Source organism: Suillus fuscotomentosus (genome assembly GCF_016647785.1).
Source record: "Suillus fuscotomentosus strain FC203 chromosome Unknown F5891scaffold_11, whole genome shotgun sequence".
Classification (NCBI taxonomy): Eukaryota; Fungi; Basidiomycota; class Agaricomycetes; order Boletales; family Suillaceae; genus Suillus; species Suillus fuscotomentosus.
Genome location: NW_024539523.1, coordinates 436,173 through 458,916, shown reverse-complemented (window position 1 = coordinate 458,916; position 22,744 = coordinate 436,173). Strand labels below are relative to the sequence as shown.

General features: G+C 47.2%; 12 protein-coding genes across 12 annotated transcripts; 8 read left to right on the top strand and 4 right to left on the bottom strand.

The window, feature by feature from the left end:
• Positions 1-393: 393 nt before the first annotated feature.
• Positions 394-2,341, bottom strand: F5891DRAFT_946236 (uncharacterized protein; the record flags this gene model as incomplete). Its single annotated transcript, XM_041374663.1, has 7 exons — positions 394-779; positions 829-1,119; positions 1,172-1,435; positions 1,484-1,765; positions 1,824-1,929; positions 1,995-2,084; positions 2,135-2,341. The coding sequence occupies 7 exons, from the start codon at positions 2,339-2,341 to the stop codon at positions 394-396; spliced, it is 1,626 nt and encodes a 541-aa protein (XP_041229474.1).
• Positions 2,342-2,577: 236 nt separating this feature from the next.
• F5891DRAFT_1015752 (uncharacterized protein) lies at positions 2,578-4,471 on the top strand. The gene is made up of 8 exons (XM_041360891.1): positions 2,578-2,719; positions 2,772-3,155; positions 3,245-3,307; positions 3,364-3,469; positions 3,523-3,584; positions 3,653-3,913; positions 3,977-4,105; positions 4,165-4,471. Exons 2-7 carry the CDS (start codon positions 3,024-3,026, stop codon positions 4,088-4,090), a joined length of 738 nt encoding a protein of 245 aa, XP_041229473.1. The 5' UTR covers positions 2,578-2,719; positions 2,772-3,023; the 3' UTR covers positions 4,091-4,105; positions 4,165-4,471.
• Positions 4,472-4,986: 515 nt separating this feature from the next.
• Positions 4,987-6,440, top strand: F5891DRAFT_1171155 (uncharacterized protein). Its single transcript, XM_041365533.1, has 5 exons — positions 4,987-5,242; positions 5,291-5,353; positions 5,408-5,566; positions 5,620-5,943; positions 5,993-6,440. The coding sequence occupies exons 1-5, from the start codon at positions 5,081-5,083 to the stop codon at positions 6,161-6,163; spliced, it is 879 nt and encodes a 292-aa protein (XP_041229472.1). The 5' UTR covers positions 4,987-5,080; the 3' UTR covers positions 6,164-6,440.
• Positions 6,441-8,297: 1,857 nt separating this feature from the next.
• F5891DRAFT_58895 (Sodium/calcium exchanger protein-domain-containing protein) lies at positions 8,298-10,995 on the top strand. Its single transcript, XM_041372382.1, has 17 exons — positions 8,298-8,894; positions 8,950-9,070; positions 9,118-9,143; positions 9,195-9,252; positions 9,299-9,347; positions 9,405-9,414; positions 9,462-9,483; positions 9,530-9,680; positions 9,735-9,845; positions 9,899-9,942; positions 9,998-10,077; positions 10,127-10,216; positions 10,266-10,312; positions 10,365-10,404; positions 10,462-10,508; positions 10,563-10,630; positions 10,678-10,995. Exons 1-17 carry the CDS (start codon positions 8,631-8,633, stop codon positions 10,689-10,691), a joined length of 1,242 nt encoding a protein of 413 aa, XP_041229471.1. The 5' UTR covers positions 8,298-8,630; the 3' UTR covers positions 10,692-10,995.
• F5891DRAFT_58976 (Gtr1/RagA G protein conserved region-domain-containing protein) lies at positions 10,781-12,119 on the bottom strand. The gene is made up of 4 exons (XM_041372386.1): positions 11,924-12,119; positions 11,446-11,875; positions 11,022-11,391; positions 10,781-10,969 (listed from the first exon to the last, which is right to left on the bottom strand). The coding sequence occupies exons 1-4, from the start codon at positions 11,968-11,970 to the stop codon at positions 10,884-10,886; spliced, it is 933 nt and encodes a 310-aa protein (XP_041229470.1). The 5' UTR covers positions 11,971-12,119; the 3' UTR covers positions 10,781-10,883.
• Positions 12,120-12,690: 571 nt separating this feature from the next.
• F5891DRAFT_946484 (GTP-binding protein) lies at positions 12,691-13,742 on the top strand (the record flags this gene model as incomplete). Its single annotated transcript, XM_041374677.1, has 6 exons — positions 12,691-12,834; positions 12,892-12,924; positions 12,973-13,145; positions 13,193-13,275; positions 13,337-13,543; positions 13,600-13,742. 6 exons carry the CDS (start codon positions 12,691-12,693, stop codon positions 13,740-13,742), a joined length of 783 nt encoding a protein of 260 aa, XP_041229469.1.
• A 1,141-nt stretch (positions 13,743-14,883) lies between these two features.
• Positions 14,884-15,367, top strand: F5891DRAFT_1104693 (uncharacterized protein; the record flags this gene model as incomplete). Its single annotated transcript, XM_041363634.1, has 3 exons — positions 14,884-14,908; positions 14,971-15,018; positions 15,075-15,367. Coding segments are annotated over exons 2-3 (315 nt in total), but the record flags the coding sequence as incomplete, so codon positions are not given.
• An 826-nt stretch (positions 15,368-16,193) lies between these two features.
• Positions 16,194-16,874, bottom strand: F5891DRAFT_977434 (6,7-dimethyl-8-ribityllumazine synthase; the record flags this gene model as incomplete). Its single annotated transcript, XM_041376705.1, has 2 exons — positions 16,194-16,620; positions 16,669-16,874. 2 exons carry the CDS (start codon positions 16,872-16,874, stop codon positions 16,194-16,196), a joined length of 633 nt encoding a protein of 210 aa, XP_041229467.1.
• A 55-nt stretch (positions 16,875-16,929) lies between these two features.
• Positions 16,930-17,790, top strand: F5891DRAFT_58527 (uncharacterized protein). Its single transcript, XM_041372369.1, has 6 exons — positions 16,930-17,066; positions 17,120-17,294; positions 17,349-17,362; positions 17,415-17,435; positions 17,488-17,609; positions 17,653-17,790. The coding sequence occupies exons 1-5, from the start codon at positions 17,045-17,047 to the stop codon at positions 17,574-17,576; spliced, it is 321 nt and encodes a 106-aa protein (XP_041229466.1). The 5' UTR covers positions 16,930-17,044; the 3' UTR covers positions 17,577-17,609; positions 17,653-17,790.
• A 411-nt stretch (positions 17,791-18,201) lies between these two features.
• Positions 18,202-18,770, top strand: F5891DRAFT_946144 (SRP40, C-terminal domain-containing protein; the record flags this gene model as incomplete). The annotated part of the gene is made up of 2 exons (XM_041374657.1): positions 18,202-18,426; positions 18,480-18,770. 2 exons carry the CDS (start codon positions 18,202-18,204, stop codon positions 18,768-18,770), a joined length of 516 nt encoding a protein of 171 aa, XP_041229465.1.
• A 278-nt stretch (positions 18,771-19,048) lies between these two features.
• Positions 19,049-21,077, top strand: F5891DRAFT_58459 (PP-loop family-domain-containing protein). Its single transcript, XM_041372368.1, has 5 exons — positions 19,049-19,249; positions 19,304-19,848; positions 19,903-20,034; positions 20,084-20,249; positions 20,305-21,077. The coding sequence occupies exons 1-5, from the start codon at positions 19,150-19,152 to the stop codon at positions 21,045-21,047; spliced, it is 1,686 nt and encodes a 561-aa protein (XP_041229464.1). The 5' UTR covers positions 19,049-19,149; the 3' UTR covers positions 21,048-21,077.
• A 29-nt stretch (positions 21,078-21,106) lies between these two features.
• F5891DRAFT_1184835 (Alpha/Beta hydrolase protein) lies at positions 21,107-22,297 on the bottom strand (the record flags this gene model as incomplete). Its single annotated transcript, XM_041366493.1, has 6 exons — positions 21,107-21,405; positions 21,456-21,472; positions 21,532-21,814; positions 21,870-21,997; positions 22,053-22,071; positions 22,129-22,297. The coding sequence occupies 6 exons, from the start codon at positions 22,295-22,297 to the stop codon at positions 21,107-21,109; spliced, it is 915 nt and encodes a 304-aa protein (XP_041229463.1).
• Positions 22,298-22,744: the final 447 nt, after the last annotated feature.

Below are 22,744 nucleotides of genomic sequence, written 5' to 3'. Positions count from 1 at the left end.
CGATTGCAGCCGCCGTATTGGGGCAGTCGGCTCCAGTCAGTTCATAACTGATATCGATAAAGACGTCAGTGGAGTGTCAAGAGGCTTGAATCATTCCTTGGTGCGCGACTGAGGAGGCAAACGACACTTTGCCAAGTAAAAACTCTTTTCTTAGCAACGGGACTCGGGAGACTTTGGAAGCGCAGACATAATCGTGGTGAAGGCAGTGGTCAAGTTGTCATTATGATGCTGCGCAGCTCGCGCCTGATCACTTTATGTTATGGTCTTGGCGGTGAAGGATCGGAATCAGCACTTTAGTAGGAGAGTATGTAAGTATGGGTACATTGGTGGGATTGCACAACAGCACTGCATAGATATCAAAACGAGCAACAAACTAATTCTACAACAATGATTTCACACAGAGCCAAGGACTTTGAACGCACCATTCGTCATCACGCGTGCTGTCTTTCCCGTATGCACCCAAGCATTTTTCTCGCCAGCCTCTCCATCAGCCGACAGCATGTTACCAACTGACGGTCCTCGAACCAAGATTTCGCCAATGGGGTCCGCACCCTGTTCGACTACGTTGTCTTTGACATTGATCAGTTTTATCTCAACATTGACACTTGGTGCCCCAACATGTGCAGCTTCGGTAGCTGGAGATGAGGAAGGGAGCATCTGCAGATCAAATGCATGCGTAGCGAAGAGAGGACCAGTGGCAGATCCATGCGCATATGTGTTGATCAATGGGATGGAGAGCGCCAAGCGAGCAGGCACCAGCGCGTCAGACGGTAAAAGTCCTATAATTGGATGAATATCTACTGTCGTCGGGAATGGAACAAAACACACCGCCACTGATCACGACCGCCTTCACTGTGTCAGCCATTTTCCCAAGTACATCTTCCCGCGCGCTACCGAAGACAGTACGGTCCCATAGACTGTCCTTGGTAACGAATCCTTCTGTAAGGCTAGCAAATTTGTGCCGCCATGCCAGGGGGAACAAGAAAGACTTCTTCGCACGGTCTATCACCGAAGATGTAAGCGATTGAACATGTTCGGGCTTGAGGAAGAGGACTGTAGGAGAAGGTATCGGAAACTTAGTTGCAGAGAGGATGTCAGCCACATCTAGAGCCGGTGTATCTGTGCATATACCATCAGATTTTGAGATGTATAGACTCCAGTTCAAACGTACCGCCATCATGGAAGATACCTGTCGAAGGTAGAGTCGCAAAACTAGCGCCCTCGAAAAGAGCTGCGTAAGCAATGGCACGTCCGTATGGAGTGCTCAGGGAATGACTAGAGACTATGGTGTCTAGAGTAGAAATATTAATGGCCGAGGGGAAGAGTGCCTTGATCGCGGTCACTCCGGAAGTGAAGTTCTCGTGCGAGAGCTGCACACACTGCACCCCACCTGATGGAGTCTCGAAGAATGAGACAGTATATGCGCTACCGGGCTCTGAACAGTAATCAAGACAATGTGTGCGTAAAAAATGCATAGACATACGAGGAGCATTTTTGGGCGCTTGAGGTACCTTGCCCTGAGATTCAATAGCATCCCAAGAGTGTATCGGGATCTCCGAAGGTTGAGACCAGTCAACCACAATAAGCGTGTGGTTGCGCTCGTGTGCATCACCAGTGGCCGCAAGAACGTGCGGCAGAAAAGTCTTGTCTGTGATGATGGCGTTGGGTGGGTGCATCTCAAGGACTCGAGCGAGTAACTTGGGGGAGCTCAGAGTAATGGAAGCAATAGACTGCTCCGAGAGTGCGAGGTCAGTGATAATGAACTCTAGAATGCACACCGATTTGAATTATTCTCAAAATGCGCCAAACGAGATGAAGCGCACCGATGCAATCATTAAGCAATATCAAGACAATTGAATCCTCTGGGACAAGCTTGGCGATCCCCGAGCCAAAAGCTGAGACTCGCGCTTTCAGCTGGGTATTTGTGATCTGAGTGTGAATACAACGCAATGAGCTGTCCGTTCATTATCTACGAAAAGGTAAGTCGAACGTACTTTCGTAGACCAGAGAGTACGCGGTGCATCAAATTCGGGTTTCACGAAATCAGTCGCAACATTTACGTCTTTGTCAGGTCGGACAGGAAACTGTGACAGGTTCAACGAATGCCTAACGCAAAGTACCCAAGTCTACAAACCCTGCCCATAAGCCCCGTCCCATAGTTGCGGTAAATCGCACTCTCGCCTGGATTCCTCACACGCCCGGCATCACTTTGCCGACCTAGGAGAATTGGATGGACAAGAGGCTGTGGTTTGTAGAGGTTCTGGAGGAGAAATACAGACACCCCGATGAAGCCAAGAAGAACGGTGAGGTCGTCTGTGACCAGGTAGTCTGAAATGGTCATAGTGACCGGAATAACTTGAGATGGAAGAGAGCTGCAAGAGAGGTGTTTGCAAGTTGACGTGTCAGCGACGTACGTAGTATACTACTTACGCTATCCTGCTGTCATCATCAATCACTTGTTCAACTGGTCCTTCCTCCTTACAAATCTCAAATTCTCACGTTTACAAGCTAGCTATAACTTGAACGCATACCGAGTGGATGATCAATCGATCATGTATGCATGACCAGTTAGTTAAGCAGTTGATGCTACGACTAGTAGGGTCCGAGTCATGCACATGCTTGGGCCATTGCTTAGCCGCATTCATGATGAGAATCGCCGCCCAAGCTGCAGATTCAGCGATTCACTGCGTATATCGCCCCAAATGATTCTATTCACCAAGTAAAACTTTCTCCCGACTACGCGTTATCTATCTATCGATCTCTCATTGTAGGTGACCCGGACCGCTTTACCAAGTCCACATTTATTGGGTCTTGTGCAAGAATGTTCTTGCGACAGGACGAATATCATATTGTCGATATTCCGCATGGTCAGTGCACCTCGTCCGTGCACATTGATAATCACGTGGCGTATATCATATCCTTCGGATCTCCCCCTCTTCAACCATCCCTTCCCCCCCATCTGCGTGTCTTTTTTAAGCACTATATTCAGTCACAGTCTAATTTTGTGTTCGCCCCTTGTTGCAATGTGCGCTACTACGAAGAAGTTCTCGACCAAGGCCGCCGAGCCTAGGCCTAGTGCTAAATCTACCCGGGAAGCGACAGTTTCAAAGTCGCGCCATTCTACGACCCATCCCCCTTGGATTGACATGATTACCGTGGGTCACTGTCATTCTAAATACTGCACAAATCTATCTTGGATGATGTGCGCTTATCTGCGTTGTGTGAAAATAACCCCTGTCCACAGGAATGTATCACCACGACACCCGATGGCACCCGCCACGGCGTATCGCGTCCAGCGATTAAGAAAGTAAGCACACGATCACTGTTATAGCCTTCTGCATAGTTACGTCTGATGTTCTGTAGTTCGTCGACTCAAAGTACCATCTCGAAATAAATCCATTAGCGTCCAGCCAGCTTAACCGAGCAATCCATCATGGCGCCGATAAAGGGACCTTTGTCCTGCCAAAAGGTGAGCCTCCCTTTATCACGGAGCCTTTATTATTTTTACGCGATTCCATATAGGTCCTTCCGGGAAAGTTAAACTTGCACCTCCCAGCCGGAGGCACACTGAGGCGGCCAAAGAGGTGTGTTACGCTGGTCTCTTTCTTGCCACCAGTTGCCACTTTACTTCAACTGGCTACTCATTTGGCAGAACGCAAAGCCAGGTTCAAAACGTTCCACCGCTGCCAAAGAAAATCACGTCATCCCAATCAAGGCAGCTACTAAAACCGCGGCGAAGAAGACGTCTCGTGCCGCGAAGCCGGCGGCTACCACCGTACCCGCCACACCGCCAAAGTCAAGAACTGCTGAAAATAAATATCACTCCGCTGCAAAGAAAGCTAGGACGATTGGTTCCTCCACTCGCAGGACGGTCGAAAGAAAGACCGCTACTGCACAAGGGACAGCTAAGAAGGTATACGCACAATTACTAATATCAATACGAGTGTTAATCTTTGACACGTGGTGGGTTGCTCAGACTGCCACAGGAAGGTCAACTCCATCAAAGATCAGGCGGGGAGCAATCTCCGCGAAGAGGACTACGAGGGCCACAGCTTCGAAGCAGAGGGCCCGGAAGACTTCTCGCAAGTGACGCATGTTATTCATGGTAGGGTCGGATTCTATACTTATGTCACTATTGCTCACCTGGTATGGTCATATTGTTAGATTTCAGGCTCTTTCTGGCGAATCATGGCTAACGTCTTGATGTCTCCTCAGAAACACGGTTTTTCTTCGCTGCTTTTTGTCTCATGTTCCAGTTTGTTTTTCGTTCATCTTGCTGTTTTTACCTCTTGGATGTACCTCCGGGACGTGCCACTCGTGCTTGCCTACGAGTTTTACTTCTAACGAAACATTACGTCTATCTCATTCTATGCCCTATCTTATCGTACGCTATCTACTGTCAGTTGCCCTGGTCTGAGTCCAGTTGTACGTATCATCTGAAACAACAAATGTCAGCCTGGTTGCTCAGGAACATGGAGTTGTGTGAAAGTCGGCCTGACGTCAGAACTTTATACTTGGAATGTGGAGAATTTTCCAAAGCCGGCGATAGTGGCAAGTTGGCGTCTGTGTCTGTGACATACTGACAAGCATATCCCGATTTCATGTCAAAATTCATTCATGTGTGTTACTGGGTTCGTTGAGCTACCGGAGATCTCTTGTTTATTCATGCTGACAACCTTCGAAGTCTGCAATGATCATGATATATTTACCTGAAGCTGTCTCGTGATCGAGAGTGTTATATTATGTTGGCTGGATGTTGCAAGGCAACCTCATGTTTTTACTGCATGACGCGATCGGCCTGGGAGGCGAGTACAATGGCTGTTCCTGATTTTGATTCCGCTACTTGTGGCAGCCTGTGGCAGTGCTGAATTTCCCATCTTAATAAGGTTTCGGAACGCGTTTTGTTTATCAACAAACAGGCAGACGCGCCCACACGTGACTGAACGCGTTTTGGGTATAAATGTGGATAACTTGACTTGATTGCCCACTCCATCTTCTGTCCCCTCCACGCCCAAATTCTGCGGATTTTGCATTTCATCGTCACACATCTGTTTTACTTAGATCGCATTCAACAGTAGCAATGTCCTCCAACACTTCAGCTTCTCCACCCCCTATTGAGACTCTTCCTGCCTCTTCTTCCAAAACCAAGAAGACAGCAGCAAAGAAAACTGCATCCAAGAAGGCTCCCACAAAAGCTGCTCCAAAGGTCGCCTCCCACCCTTCTTGGAAAGATATCATCAAGGTTTGTCGATGCAATCGGACCAATACAGTTTTATAACTTTATCATCAGGCGTGCATCACTGCTCACAAGGAGGACGCTCGCAGTGGCGTATCAAGAGCAACTATTAAGAAGGTGCGCATGCATTCTATGTCTGTCTGGTAATAACTAATGTTGCATGACATGCAGTTTGCCGAGGAAACCTACCGCCTCGAGGTATCTGGTACAAATTTGTACCAGCTCAACCGCGCTATCGGATCTGGAGTCACAGCGGGCATCTTTGCCTTACCAAAGGGTCCTTCTGGCAAAGTCAAACTCGCACCTAAAAAGAAGGCATCTGATGATGAGGTATGTGGTAGTAATGACGATCTTGTTTTATAGCGCTCACTTACATGTCTTAGAATTCAAAGCCTGTACCTGTAAAGAAGGCAGTTGTGAAGCCTGCGGCAAAGCCTGCTTCAAAGAAGGCCCCTGTTCCAGTCAAGAAGTCTGATGCTCCAGCCAAGAAGATTGTCACAAAGAAGCCCACCGCCGCATCCAAGGCGAAGAAGCCTGCCTCACAGAAGACTACCCCAGCTGCCACCAAGAAAGCTGCCACCGCAGCAGCACCCAAGAAGGCTGCTCCAAAGAAGGCTACCGCCGGTGCTCCCGCCAAGAAACCCGCCGCGAAATCAGCCGCACCTGCTAAAAAGGCATCCAGCGCGAAGACGTCAGAGAAGAAGAAGGTAGGCTAACGAGTTGAGTTTATGTTTGATCAAGCTCACTCTACCCTAGGTTGCAGCCAAGGCTGCAGCTACCAAGGCCGCCAAGAAGCCTACCTCGAAAGCAAAGGCGACTTCATCACGAACCAGAAAGGTGAGCTCTTGTGCTGGTCTTACTTATCAGAATTCATATCGTCGCTTCCCCAGGTTTCTGCTTAATGATTTCCTGTACCACATTGTCTAGACTCGGTTTCTTTTACATCTGGTGTGACATTAGCGTGCTCCTGTATTTTTGATACCTACTTTATTCGTGTACAACTACTAGTATTGCATATCATTTCATTGAGACTAGCGACAACTCACTTGAGTTACAATTTCCTTGCTGAAGCCAGACCGAAGGGGTAGTGTTCACTAGTGATAGTTAGATAGTAGTCGGGCTCATAGTTGGTATATGCCCTCTAGTCTCCAGATGCGATCTGTGACCTTAGCGTGAAGATCAATCAAAACTGTTCATTCGTCAAGTGTTGAAAGTTGCATTAGTAGTGGGCTACCTAGGTCACGAACAGGTAGCCGTTCTTTCCCCCTTCTAATCTTCTCAGCCTAGGTGAATGTCATGATGATGGTGACTCTCCATCATATGAGCCATCTCAGGTGATACCTCCAGCGTGGCTTTGCATTTCCTTCCCATAAGAACGCTCTATGATAACGAGTTACTTCATTTTGAAATCCTTCGTTCCGCGAGAGCTAAAATCGAATTGTGAGAATCAGAGTATCTGGAAGAAGTGGAAGTGCACTAACAATTACAACTTTGCGCTGAAGATCTCGGCGATATAAACGACCATCTGGACCTGTAAAAACGTATTTCTTGCCAAAGTTTCGAAATTCACAAAGATGGTCCTAAACTCGTGGTAGGTTGCCTTGACGAGCAGCCCCTAGCTGGAATGAAATTCTTTGGAGTCTTTGCTTCAGTTCCACGCAAACGAATTTACGAATACCACGACCCCGTCGTCGCAGTGCAGTCAAATTGTAGATCATTTGTATTTGCTGGTTGGGGGTGATGACGGTCTTGCGAACGTCTTCAGTCGAGAGAGTGAACGTAATCATGGGGGTGTCTGTGGTTCAGCTGACTGCGCACATGCCTTGACCTTTTACAGGATGAGATCTAGCCTCTGTCACCGCCGAGACTGTGGGTATCGCACCGCATCCAGATTGGTCGAGTGGTAGTACTTCGCACGTCTAAGCAGGCGATATCCGTCTTCAGAAAAAACAATATGCGTACATACACACCTTTCTCCAGGAGTCCGAACTTTTAAAGGCGAATGGCTTGTGATGCGTATCTCAAGGCGATGCTAGAAAGAGACTAGCCAAGAAGGTGATGACAATTAGGCAAGGCACGGGTTACCCAAACCTACATCTGGTCGCTGCGGTCATCCATAATTACAAATCATTAGCGCGGCTGCGGTCGGTGGAGTTTGGCTGTGCGACATGAGAGTTAGGACTTACCTTTTCGCGAATGGAACACCGTTGGTAGATACCAGGTCCAAACATGGTCATGTGTCAAATGAGTGAGTAATGGGCTGGCCGGTGCGCACATCGTCGCGCGGAACCGGCCGTTCTGGCATGGAAAGAAGCTGACAAGATTTCTAGAATCTGAAAACGAACTTTCCTTTTTCAAATCTCAGGGGTCAGAAACTAATCTGCTTCTGCATACATATAGCCTAGTGATACTTGGGATCAAAGTTACGGTTCGAGGGAACTGCTCAAACTCATCGTCGTTGTTAAAGAAACGATCGTTCCGGATCAAAACAGACTTGCCGCCCAGGATTTTGTCATCTTCCCGCAGACTGTAAGTATTAGTACTTGTAGGAAAAGCTTCTTACCACGATCATAACACAGCACTGAGCTCCTCGACTCCGTTTCATGGATCATCGGCACCCCCCGAGACCGCGGCTCTTGAAGCACTTCCAGACCTTCTTAACGTAGATGAACGTCATGGTGACGGTATCTGTCATATGAGCCGCTTAAGGTGATACTTTCCAGCATGGCATTACGGTTCCTTCCTATAATTCCGAGAGTCGCTCTATGAAAATAAGGGTGAAATTCGAGTCGTCATGCGAGAAACGGAGCAAGTGGAAGTGTACTCGCAACTAGTACCACTCTGGACTCGAGGTCCCAGCGGCGATAGGGACAGCCGCCATGGATAGGCCTCTCTTCGGAATGAACTCCGAGTCCTTGGTCTGTCACAAAAACGTGCCACTCGATCTCTCCCAAGACATCGAACTGATCATGCATATCATACGTCGTCATTTTCTGAATGGTTGTAGTGCGGATGCCAATTCATAGTCCACTCGATCTGAACGGAGTGAAACATTTGTCTTGTGAACGATTTGCTCGTTGGTGACGTGACGGCATTGTGCGAGCGCGTTCGGTAAAGTGAGCGACATTATCGTGGGTATCTGCAATTGTCGCTGTCGTCCCTGTGCTGCATATACCAGCTGATAACGAGTTAGGCGCTAGGCGCAATGCCAGCGCTCCGCCACTGAGCCAAGTAAAGGCAAAAGGATCGACCGAAGGCTTCGAAAAGAACGATGATGCCAAGTCTGCTTATGGCATGAATAGGTGCAACACAGGCCAGTTGCACACTTATATAAGTAATTTTCTTGCAGAACATTCCAAATTCACAGCGTGAAACACGTTCCACCCAATCATCCATGACCACTTCAGAATCCTCACCGCTACTCGAAAATGGCGGTTCTTCAGGTCATAGAGATCTTTCTTTGACTCGTCGCGTTGTCAATTTCATGAAAGGCGAAGACGAGCCGTCATGGGCAGAATCTTTCAATTTCTTTTTTCTTGGGACGTGGTTCAATGTCCTACTCGTATTCATCCCCTTGAGCTTCATATCTCACAACTTGGACTGGGATGCTGGCCTAATATTCCTGTTCAGCTTTATGGCTATCGTTCCCTTGGCTAAGGTGATAACCCACCCCTAATCATAAATTATCGGAAGGCTGACATTGTCGTTTTTAGTTGCTGGGCGAGGCTACAGACCAACTGTCTATCAAATTAGGAGAAACTATGTCAGGTCTCCTTAATGCATCCTTTGGGAATGCCGTAGAAATTATTGTCGGCGTTGCTGCTTTACTCAATGGTTTGTCCAACATCTCTATAGTTGTTTGTAACTCACGATGATATCAGGCCAACTGCGAATCGTCCAGACGTCTGTGAGTATCTTCATACGGGCTCTGATTGCGATATATTGATGTTTGGCTTAGATGCTTGGATCGATCTTATCAAACATACTACTCGTCCTCGGTTGTTCGTTTCTTGCTGGTAAGGAGCCTCTGTTTTTGAAGGAGAGTGTGCTCACTTGACATAGGTGGATTATATCATGAAGAAGGAATTTTCAATGGTACTGGGGCTCAGGCGTGCGTTCTATGTTTTTCTTCCCCTTAAACCCTTTATTGAATTACAATGATATTTAGATCTGCCTCCGTAAGTTACCTGCCCTATCCATCGCCATGATAACTAACCAAGCCCAGCTTATGACTCTATCGTGCATCAGTACGATATTTTTCTCCAACTTGAAAGTTTTGCTAATATTTCATAGCGCTTGTTATTCCTGCAGCCTATGCAAGTACCACGGAAGCTGGAATGCAGAATTATTGCGATGATGCTTCTGAATGTCCTACTGCGGGTCTACTCTTGATTTCCAGGGGAACTGCCATGTTGCTCCTGGGAGTTTACTGTGCCTACATTTGGTTTCAGGCATGTTCTAATATCTTGCTTTTTCTTCCCCAGTGTACTCATCCGAGCGTTCAGTTAAAAACTCACCCCAAACTCTTCATTGCGCCTACAGATGAATCAAACAATGAGGAACCAGAGGAAACAGTACCTCGTATGGGAACAGCCGCTGCCGGTGTTGCGTAAGTTTGGTTTTATCATTTGCTACATTCAGCACTTATCCTTATTTCTCAAGACTTTTATCGGTAACTGTGGTCATCGCATTTTGTGCTGAGTATCGTAAGTCTACCACTTTGTTCCCTTGGTCTGATGTCCGATTGTTCAATCGTGTTAGTGGTTTCCTCCATTGAAGAAACTGCAGTGCGCTATTCCATCCCGAAGGTTTTCATCGGTGTTGTCTTGTTGCCGATTGTGGTATGTTTCAAGCTGTATCTGGTCAACTGTCTCCCAACATCGTCTGTAGGGCAATGCTGCAGAACACGTCACTTCAGTCTGGATGGCAATGAAGAATAAATACGAGCTCACCATCACCATCTGCATTGGGAGTTCAATTGTAAGTGTAGATTTATAGTAAGCTTGTGATTGTGCTGACTATGGAACAGCAAATTGCCTGTTTCGTAGTGCCACTTCTTGTGATCGTCGGTTGGATGTATGATCATGTATTGCATCTAGGGAGGCTTGCTCACTTTTTTTTTGTTTAGAGTCGGTCAACCTTTGACGTTGCACTTCCACAACTTCGAGGTCTGTTTGTTCAGAACATATTCCGCACGATCATATAAGTATCTGACGAATTTTCAGACGATCGTTCTTTTTGTATCTGTCTTCCTTGTCAACCTATTAATCATGTTGGTTTCCCTCATACACGTCAGTCCCATCGAAAATAAACTCACTTGTTTCAGGGACGGAAGATCGAATTATATGGAAGGTCTCATGCTCCTTACCCTCTATTTGGTCATCGCCATTGCATGTGAGTCGCGCCTCGAACCCTTGAATCGCATTCTGATCGTGTTATAGTTTGGGTAACCTGATATATATCACTTATGATCGTGATTATCGGCGGCTGACGCCTCTCCCTACTGTTCTCTCCCAAGTCCCTTTGACGGCGGGGGGCCAAAGCAGCTACCAACAAACTGATTTCTGTGCCACCTATTTAGGCATCACTTAAACATATGTAGTAAATTATCGAAGGGAAACCAATAATAACTTGCAAATGTGAACGTTCACTTTTCTGAGATAAGGCTGTCTCCCTGGAGCTCTTCGAATTTCTTGCGCGCCATGCAGATGTTCATCTTAATGGCTGCTGTCTCTGTATGTGTGAATGTGAGCTGAAGCTGACCATTTAGTAACAGCCGACTGACCGATAACTGGATCATGGACTACAACCAACACGTAAGTATTTTTGGTCATTTCATCAAGCACAGCAGTGAACTCTGCCAGTTCCATTTCAAGAGAGCGAAATTCCTCCCTGAGCCGTGAGCATGACTGTTTGAAGGCTTTGATGAGTTCTGAAGTCCTTTCATATCGCTTTGGATCCAGTGCGTGAAGGACAACAGGGCCGGAGGGGAAAGCATCGGAGGAGTCCGTTCGCGAAGACGTTGCGATGACGAGGAAGGTGGTGCGTTCAAATAGTATCACCTCAGTCGCACTGCAAGCTTCAGCGAAGATACGGAGGTGTTTCGAGAGGTTACGAGCGTTGGGAATTAACGTGTTCACAATATTTGACCATGCCTTGTGCAAAACTTAGTGGTAAATCGGTCGCAGGAAAAGAGGAGTTCACGATACCTTGTAAAGACTTTCATCATAGATACTCGTCCCAAACACCTTGACTGGTGTCTCGCCGCTGGCTTTCTCAAGTTCTGCCACCTTGCGTTGCACGACGGCATTCCGTTCGGTATCCCTCACCAGGTCTATTTTGTGCACCAAGAGAAACACGTTGGCGTCCTTGCTGAACTGCGACAATCCATCCAGGCAATCTCGATAGTACTCTAGATCCTTCTCCATTTCACGGGACTCGACATCGAAGACATAAATCATGACCCCGACGTGCGAGAAGATGACTGAGCGTTGCGTACTCAAGTATGAATCCATGAATGCATCTTGTCCACCACAGTCCCAAAGATTGAGGATGAGATCGCCCAGGAAGCGGACATGATTCTGCTCGACGTCAATTGTTGCGCCAAGACGGGAGGTGAGGGACGCTGGGTTATTGGAGCTGAGGAGCGTTGAGCTTGTCCAAGTGAGGCTAATGATGGTATCTTACAATATCATGGACCGCATGGAAGTCTTTCCACTGCCAGACGCTCCCATTAATAGCACCTAAAGTTGCACAATGACTATCCTGCGCGGCAGACGTAAGAACTTTGCCCACTTTCTTCTTCATCTCGAAACGATATTGCTTGGCGAGTTGATGGTATGATATCCCTTCCGCTATGATTGGCACCCCACAAAAGTCGGCAGTCACGTCACATAGTTTCGAAATCAGCTCGGCAAGTCAAGCAGGTCCTTGGAGCCAGGAGTCAATGGTCACTTTCACTTCAATTTTGATGGCGACCAGTCATTAACAGTTCTGGAATCTGAATCATATAGTGGTGCGTTTTTGTTGTATTTACTCTTGCGAAAAAATCTCGTCACGAATCTTCTCCGAGTTCTTCTCAAGTATGAAGGTGAGGGTTGTGTGTACGGAGTATTGACGAAGCTGAACACTGTTAGGATTGTATCTCTGTCTGAGGGTTACGATTGATTGGGATTTTTTTTCGCTGTATGTGCGGAGCTTATTGTCTTTGTCTCTGCGGCGACGTGACGTTTTTCTGTCATATGCACTCCGGAACACAGATATTCCGTCACTTCCGAATGATCAAAATTACTTCGATCCTCGTGTATGCCTCATGTGGCATGCAACTGCGTATACCCATTGCCCACTGAATCTAGATCATTTTCAACTCGGGCAGAATCTACCGAGTTCGCACACTGCAATGATTATAAGGCTACTCCAACGTTTCTGAGTTTCTATCATATCTACCTTCCCCCATGGATCCTCTAGAGATAAGAGAGAGAATCGATCGCTTTCGAATCCTCGTGATAGGAAGAGCCAATGCAGGAAAAACTACCATTCTACAGAGAGTTTGTAACACACGGGAGAATCCAGAAATATATAACAGCACCGGGAAAAAGGTAGGCATCGCGATGCTAATAGGAGGATGGTAGGGATGACTGAGTGATGAACTTCAGATCGATGCCACAGTTTTGATGGCTTCCACGGAGGTGTCGTGTACTTTCAGTAAATGTTAATCTGAACTGACGCATTCTCAGCGCGGATTGCACAACATCGAAAACGAAATGGTGTTTAAAAGCAACCCGGGTTTTATCTTTCACGATTCTCGCGGGTTTGAAGCAGGCGGCGAATCTGAATTCAACAAGGTCAAGGTTTTCATCGCAGACCGTTCTAAGGAAATCAAATTAAAAGATCAACTCCACGCTATCTGGTAATTGCAGGTGATCAATCGCGACGCGGCCTCACAGTTTAACATAGGTATTGCATCCCAATGGACGAGGCATGTAGATCGTTCACCTCAGGCGAAGTCAAATTTTTCTCTCAATGCGATACTGGAAGCAGTAAGCTTTTGCATCCGACCATCGTTGACGTCCGACTGAAGCGCAGAATCACAATCCTCAGTTCCAGTGATAGTACTGTTCACAAAATTTGATGCCCTCTACGATGACGCATATGCCCAGCTGAAATCGAAGGGAGCATCGATGAATGATGCTGCCGAACTAGCGCCGAAGCACGCCGAAGAGTCATTTGCGATTGGGTCACAATTGAAGTTTCTATACCACTCCAAGGAGATTCGACACCCTCCAAAATGTCACATATGCCTCCCTAGTAAGCTGTTGATCGTCGACTTATGAGTCTGATGCATTTTGACGCTGATCTATTAGACATGGACAGGGACGACGCAGATTGCGGGCCACTCATCGAACGAACGGCGGGAACTCTGGATAATGAAGTACTTAAGCAAATATTTGTCTCGACTCAGCAGAGCAACTTGGAACTCTGCATAAAATATGCAGTTGAGAAGTAACTACCCATGATCTTATTGCCTGCTTCGGGCGTTAGCGACTGATATTGCCCAGATCACTCATGAAACGTCTGAACTTTGCTGAGGCAACGACATCCGAGGATTGTGAGAAGACGGTAGCGGTATCAGGTGCCTGGTTTCCACATATTTTGGTAAGATTGTCGGAAAGTTCGAAAGTTGCTCTCATTACGTTACGCGTTTACTTACAGACAGTACGTGTGTCGATCCTCGTTCGAGCTCGAGCCATGCTCATCCAAATCGTTGGCCACTGTTCGCAGCGTGTGAGTGTGTCGATCCGAGTTCGAGCTTGAGCCATGCTGATCGAAGTCGTTGCCCACTGTTCGTAGCGTGTGAGTGTGTCGATCCGAGTTCGAGCTCGAGCCATGCTGATCGATGTTGTTGCCCACTGTTCGCAGCATGTGAGTGTGTCGATCCGAGTTCGAGTTCGAGCCATGCTAATCGAAGTCGTTGCCCACTGTTCGCAGCGTGTGAGTGTGTCAATCCTTCTTCGAGCTCGAACCTTCCTGAGTGAAGCCATTGCGCATACATTGATAGCACGTAAGTGCATTGATCCTTTGTCAAATTCAAGCATTCCTGATCAAAGCTATATCAGCAGGAGGTCAGTACATTGACCTTCTACCGACCTTGAGTCACTGACCGAAGAAATCGTCGATCCATTGACAGCTTGTGAGTGTGATCATCATCTACCTACCTCCTATCTTCTTCATTGATGCAATCGGTGAACTGTTGTCAGGGTGTGAGTCTACCGATTCTCCGTCGCCCTCGCGCCATACTGACCAAACACATTGCTGCTCCATTAATAGATTGTGAGTCGGTCTATCCACTGTTGAGCTTGAGCCATACTGACTGAAGACATCGCCTATCCATTTCTAGCATGTAAGCGAATCGACCCGCAGTCGAATTGGAGCATCACTGACCTTCCTCACCGATGACATTGCTCATCTACTGACAGAATGTCAGTGTGCTCATTCTTTGTCGAGCTCGAGCTTTCTTACAACCGGAACCATACATCCTTTAACAGTATGTGAGTGTTTTTATTCGAGCCTTATTCGCGAACAACATCGCTGATTCATCAATAGGAAGTCGGTCTCTTTATTCTTCTTTGACTTTGGGCCATACTGACCGAAGATGTTACGCATTGGCAGGATGTGAGTGTATCGATCCCTAGCAGAGATAGACGATATTCAAATTTCCATCATGATTTAACCAGCTTGATTGGAGTCATCGTGCAGAGATGCGGTCTAGGTTACTCTCTACGGTATGTCCAATTTGTCACAGATTGTACATGCAATTCTGATGTTGCGAACGTGCTAGGCCTCTGACTCATCACCCTTGGAGAACACTGTTCAGCTCGGTTCTGGTAAATTTGGAGGCTGCGTTGCGATGAACCTGCTTATCATTGATCATTTAGCTTATATCATTGTTTTGGAACACTCTTTCTACATTTTCAACAAGCAACGCTATCTTCAGGACCAACGACCTGCTCCCTCTTTTTATGTCGCTCTCGAGCGGTACATGGCATCCCAGCATGCAGCTGTTGTCAGGGAAGGTGTGAGCGCTGCCGTTCAGGCATATGAAGAAGCTGTGGCTACTGCCGCCCACGCATATGAAGAAGCTGCGAAGGATTTTGTCTACACGTATCAAGGAAACTCGCTTGCTTGGATGGCAAAATTACTGTTTGAACGCCTCCAGAGGAAGGCAAGAGCAACTTTTGAATGCTCTCAGCAGAGGAAGAAAGAATCTTTGTGCTCTCAGGCGAAGGCGGAGTTAACCAAGACTATTCTCGAAATCACTTTAAATAATCGCCTGCGTATGTTTCACCGTCATACTGTGGCAACAATCCTGCTGATCTACTCGTCTTCAGCGAGACCTTAATGTTGGGCGATGCAACAGTGTTCCGGTTCGGAGTGGAGCTGAGGTGTCCTGGCAATGAATGTGGATTCTTTCTGGTCTGTTTCAGGACGTGGAAGTGTACGAAATGGTTGCTTGAGCATGCAATATCAGGGCTTTGTATTGTATGGTACATACATTCATATATCGGCATATTCTATTTTATTCTACATATTACAAGGACACGCGCGCGCGCATTTCTGACCAGTCCCTTTTCCACCGAGATGGTTCGTTGAACGACGCAAATGCAATTTGGTTTCAGATCTAGGCAATGAGGAGGTACTCCAGGGTGAGCCAACATCGCGAGATAATCAGGCGTGTTCTCTGGTCCATTCAATGCAGCGTGCTCTGCTTCTTTTAAGCTGTCTGAACTAAAATGAGACTGCGGATTCTTGTCAGTCGTATCATTCGCGCATATGTCTAAGTAGTCTTATATCATCATTTTAATGTTATACATGGCTTGATGACTTTATATTCCAATATAACGAAAACATTTTCTATATATGACAATATCTGCGGCTCACCAGTCCTCTGATGCCCATATCAGAGAAATTTCCCTTCAGCCCATCGTTTACTCTGTGTTCCCATCTCCACTGCTGCAAGTCCCCAATCCTCGCCGTGATTGTGACCCTTCTCTGCCCCTCTGCCGAGACCAGCTCGTTCTAATGCTTGGTCCTCTGTAAGTGCTGTTAGGACGCCGAAAATCACAGGGACACCTGTGTCAATCTGGATTCTCATGAGAGCGTGAGAAACGCTGTCGCAGATATACTCAAAGTGCATCGTAGAGCCCTTTATCAAGACACCGATGGCCACTACTGCATCAAATGGAGCGTTTGGCATGTCGACAAGTGTTGGAGTGGGTGCAGAAGGTTCCTTGTTGGATGGAAGTGATGTCGAAGAACCACCAAAGTTTAACCCAAGCAGATCACGAGAAGATGTGGCCGCCTGAACATATGATCCTGCAATCATTCTATAGAATAGTTGAGCCGCTGTATAAGATGGAAAAGCTGATACGTACTTCGAGCATGCGAAAGGAAGTTCAAAACTACCTGGGACAGACTGGACAATGATGTTGGAGTCCTTAACCCCGCATGCTTTCAGCTTGTTGATTGCGCCCGCCACGAGTGAGTCAATGACAGTCTTGTTCCATCGCGCATGCACGATGGCGATGCGTAAACTAGAGCCATCGAATTGAGCGCTGGATGGACCCTTGATTGAACTCATGGTTGACGACATTATTGTCATGGAAGGGGATACAAATGAGGTAACTTGATATCGTATTTGACATTGTTTATGCACCTCTCTAAATTTTGTATGTAGTACACTTTCGTGACAGCGGGAGTCTCACTCTTGTCTCCTCAACTCATCACAAGTTGCTGGCCGTCCTCGTAGTGATGTCGGACGCGAACCTTGCAGGTAGGCACACTGCCACAATAGTACATACGAGGAACTGAAAAAGTCGCTCGCAGTGACATATTCTCTAATCTATGCGTTTCTGAAACAGCAGTCCCAGACAAAAGCAGCTGATGCTGTAAAGAAAGCTGCAAGGAACATAATTGTCTTAAAGGATGATTTGAAGCTCGAGGGTTCATCCTTGGACGAGATAGTTAAGCAATGGAAGGAGTCGCATGCTAATGACAGTTCGTGAGTATTTACTTTCCTTGTGTGCTATTCTTTTACTCAAGCACAAGAATACAGTTCTGACTCTGACTGTGTGTATTGATGTCGCTAGTCGTACGAGGTCTATTGCTAAGTGTGATATAGCTTCAGATGATTCCTCTGATGGTGCGTTATCCCAATCATGCACAAACGGGCCCCGATATGTAATTCTGGACAGATTCCTCGACAAGTTCCAGCTCTGATTCCAGTTCCAGTTCATCCGATTCAACGTATGTTCCTGAGATGTATAATTTATTTTGCTCATAAGTCAGCCTAAAGTTCAGGGGATGATTCAGGCATGTATGTCTTGTTATTACCATGTATTGCCGCCTCACGACCACAGATTCATCATCAAGTGAAAGCGAGGGCGACAGTAAAAAAGGAACTCAGGCCTGTAAAAAGGTACCTGAAACTCTCTCATGTGGAGATCGTGAAACGAGTGCTACCCTGTCCTCTGGTATGCCCCCATCATCAGCGTCAGCTTTATCAGTACTGACTTGTCAAAGATGCCAAGGTTCCTGAAGTGAAGTCTAAAGTCACCAAACAGAAACCTTCAGTCAAGGGAAGCTCAAGCTCAGGGTCTGATTCTGATTCTGATGACTCCACGACTGATTCTGCGTCCGACAAAAAGCTAGCCCGCAAAGGCACCCAAAAAAAGGATGTTAATTCATCAGATTCCAGCTCCAGTTCCGACTCCAGTTCCTCTAGCTCCGACTCTAGTTCCTCTGACTCCGAGTCTACATCGTCCGACTCCGAGTCCACTACCTCGAGTTCTGAGTCTGAGTCTGAAGCCGAGATCACTCCCATCTCTGGCAAGATTCCTGTCGGACGTGGTGTCGCGTCCTCTAAATCCAGGGCCAATACGGGCGTCACATCAATCCCCAAAGAGGAAATGCAGGTAACAAAAAAGCGAAAGACATCTGAGTCTGGAGCTGCTGTAGTCACTGCTGTGGTGTCAACACATCCTACCGATGATGTGCAAGTTTCAGCGAAGGTCAAAAATATACAGAAAAATGGCAATGGCAAAACCCCACGAAACGCGAATGAGCGATTTTCGAGGATAAAACCCCAAAATATACCTGCGGAACAACTTCTAGACAACGGGTACGAAGCAAAGGTGAGGTGTATCTTTAGTCCACCTGCGAGACCTAACCCTCTTTCTTCGTACAGGGTGGGGTCACTAATGACTACGGCAATCGTGCACACCAGGACTTGATTGTCACGCGGGGTGCAGGATTCAGGAAGGAGAAGAACAAGAAGAAGAGAGGTTCATACCGCGGTGGAGAAATCACTGTGAGCATGTTCTTTCTTCGGTATCGATATGGTCATCGCCTGATTGGTGTGGCAGTTGCAAAGTCACAGTATCAAGTTCACAGATTAGACATATGTATGGTCGGATATACATTGCATAAGCTACATTCGCCACTCCCCCCATTCGCATTCTCCTCACTAATACAATAAGCCAATCACCTCACATTCGTGCATTATAGTAGTAAATCGTACGTAGCAAATTACATTAGGTGGAGTCGATATGGAACACAACTCGGATTTAATCCGATGTCGTTCTATGTACTGGCTTTGATTGTGCACATTTTGCTCAAAAAGCTCGTCGCAACTGTGGTGTAAAATGGCTTGTTGGACTGGCTAAATGATGTATCGAGAATTGATCGAAAATGTTACCGACTTTCAGTAGTTGTTGCACAGCCACAGACCAATTGCATGAATTCCGGCCTCATTGATAGAACAAGGAAGGCAATCATCCCTCCTTATAAAGAGGTATTCCTAGCTCGCAGAAGTTCGCGACTACTCCGCTCAAGGCTACATCTGACCGCTGTCCACCATGGCGGGCATTGGTCCTGCACCAATTCTCTTCAATGAATTTTTCCAGATGTTCATGAGGTGCATGCCTCCGAATGGGTGGCCAGTGAATTCCAAGATCGGTATGTTACTCTTCATTGCATCTCGTGTTTGAAATTTAGCGCATTTTACCTTAGCCGTTGGCAACTCGGGAGGACCAGATTCCACCTGCTTATTGTTCCTCCTCAAAAAGTTGCTGACTGACCTGCGCTCAAAAACCATGGCGAGACAATCGATCCCGACCTCGGTTGTTTCTCTCTCTGTGAACCATAACCTCCAAGAAGCTTCACAGTCAATGGCAGCTCGCTCTGCAGCGAATGCAGCAGCCATGTGGGTTGAACATCTGACGCTTGACATACCTTGGGGAACACCACCGTTTGCTGCAAAACCTGTCGCTGGTCAGTCGATGGAGCAAGTCGCGCGAGAGGCACGGTATCATGTTATATTTGATGGGATGGCACGCACTGGTGCACACTCAGTCGCATTTGGGCATCATGCCGACGACCAAGTAGAGACTTCATTGATGCGTCTTGCAAGGGGAACGACCGAACTCGGCGCAGGAGGCATGCGACGATGCCGTAGATGGGGTATGGGTACTGGTGATGTGGAAGGTGGACTTGGGTGGGTTGGTCACCATGGATTGAACCGTTGGATTATGAGACCTCTTCTTGAGGTCAGGAAGGTCAGAGCTGCTTAACATGGATTTGAGTCTGATTTGTTGATGACTGACTTGTAGGACAGGATCCTTGCAACATGTGAAGAACACCGGCTCGATTACGTGAATGACCCGACAAACTTCCAGCCCGAGATCACTTTAAGAAATGCGATTAGGCAAATGCTGACTCTGCAAGAGGAGGGCAAAGATATGGTGATGTCTTGTTTTTAATCTATGTCCAGCATCACTCATTATCATGCAGTCCGCACTTTCTGGACTACCACCACATATTTCCAGTTCCCTTGAAAAAATAAAGATAGCTGCCGCTGACCTCCAGGAAACCACAATGGACCTCGAAGGTGGATTGCATCAGCTTCATGGTGCAGTGAAGGTTCTTTCGTCGCGACTCGAGGACGTTGATAATGAGGGTGAGTGATCACTGCACCAAATACTCTTCAGACCTGGATTCACTGACTTTGTTAGTCACGTTCCACCTTAAAAACTTGACTCTTCCTTCTCCTCCAAGTACTCTCATACTCTCCTCGCATGCGCTACCTGCTATCGTGGATCCGACTGTCCGTCTTGCTTTGGTCCTTCGGGTCATGCGTTATGTATCGTTCCATCCATGGGGATCTCTGCGTGCGGACGGCAACCGACGCAGAACCAGCATACAGCGCATCATCGATACTTTGTGGCAGTCTGACGGTGCCCCACCATTCACTGCTGGTGGTGGAGTACTTTGGCAGCCTGCGATATTCAACGCTAAGAAACGACTTCGAGTGGGCACCCAGTGTCTTGGTCGCCAATTACAACCAGGCGAGAGATTTGCCTGGATGGCATCTAGACTGCCTGCTGTTCCCTACTACATGTTGGACACTGCAACATTATCTTCAAAATTGGATGTCGATATCACGGAACGCCTCGCAATCGCCATGAGTCGCGGCGACAACTCTTTGGAAGTCCTATTTGACTGCCGTTTCCTTGTGCGTTTTGATCTCTCACAAATTCCAGAAGAACTGGTCGCAGCTCTACGAAAGTACCAGGAGACAGGGGTGAATGTGCGAATCAAGCCTTACACAAAGTATTATTGGCCCAAGGTGGTGTTGCGAAAGCCTTCGTATCCAGACACCACATATGCTACACTGACAGACAACGGACAGATGGACACATTCGGACACGCGCCTTGGGTAAACATGGAATACATAAGGCTACTGGACGCGACCTAGCACATAATTTATACCTTTACAAGTACATTACAGTACACTACAACGGTGCCGAATCGTTATTACAGCACAGCCTTCTCTTTACGTCTAGTCTGCAAAAACGCTTCGAAAACGCCACACCAAACCTGGGGATCGAAATACTCGATCCAATCATGACCGAAACGAAGATTTGGTAGTGAACCTGGTCCATCTCCTACCGGTACCACACGCGCCCATGGAATACGTGTCAAAAAGCCCTGAAGATTGGTGAACGGCGCGACCTGATCAAGTTCACCGTGGATAATCATGAATTGAGTGTCCGGCGACAGGTGAGAATGAAACCCAGTAAAATCATATTGAGAGGCTGCTCGTTTTTGTTGTACTGTGACAGGATAAACGTTACGCTAAGAGGACTCGGAGAAGGACACCTACACAACGTCTTGACTGGTCTGAGTATTGCATCATTTTGGTCAGCACTGACTACCTCAAATGAAAACAAGAGCACGACCTGCCAATGAACGCGCGATCTATGAGCTCTTCAATTCTCTTCTGATTGCCTTCACTAGCAAACCACTCGGGGTCAAGGGCGGGGAGCAAAGAGAGGCGCACAGTCTCCCTGATTATTTCAGGTGTCAAGGGCCCTTTCGGTCTCTTCGGTAACTTGAGTCCGTATGGCTCTGGGTTGGGTCTGAATGATGTACAAACGAGTGCAACGTGTGTCACACGAAAAGGTAAGGGAGTCGGGTTCGTGCGATGAAAGGGTAGGAATAAAAGACTCTGAACAACAGTGCCTTATAATACACGTTAGATGCGAGCTGTGGTGTGAATCGCCTTTCTTGAACCTACCCCCCATCGAATGTCCGCAAAGAGCAACCTCGCTCCACTGGAGATGCTGAATTAGAGAGAGAAGGTCCCTTGCCAGTGTTTCGATAGTGAAAGGGTCATCTTCTCGAGCACGGGAATCCCCCATGCCCCTGCGACCACCTCATGGTTGAACAACAAGTTAATAAAACAATCCTTGGCATTTACCTGTGGTCATAGATCAACACTGTATCGAGTCAATTTATACACATCCCTCGTTCAGTGAGTAGTATTGTCCACGTACCTTGTCGATGTTTAGCTACTAGCGACGATACTTTCTCCGAGTCTCCCCGACAGGTCGTCATCCCACCGACATACACGAGCGGCACTGATGCCCCTTTGTAGTCGGAGCCGAGTACCTCATATGCTAACTTAGTTCCATCTGGAAGTTGCAAAATGGAGTAAGCTCTCATGCTGGCCATGTGACAGACTCGTGACAAGTTGCCTCAAACGAATGCGACAGTGAGACGCAGTGTGACGTTAGTCAAAGTCACAGCCTTCGGAAACAGTAGAGTTGGGAAATGACTGAGGGAACTTACGAGAGGGTTAAATACTCGTAAGTGAAGTGCCCGTGATTATGATAGGATTTGAACGTGATAAAAGAAAATCGTAGTGGCTGCCGTGCCAGTGCCCGACTCCACACGAAGACACTAGTAAGACAAGATATAATCCGCAGTAATTGCAGTACATCCGAGGCAATACAGGAGAAGCAGTCGATACAATTCATATCATGAGCGCAGATATTACTGCGAAAGACTGTGAAGTGGCCGCAACGGCTGGAATAAGGGTGTAACATGAGCAGTGGTACTGTATATCGTTCAGCCCGAGTGAGGTCTCCCAAATATCAGTCGTTCGTAAGT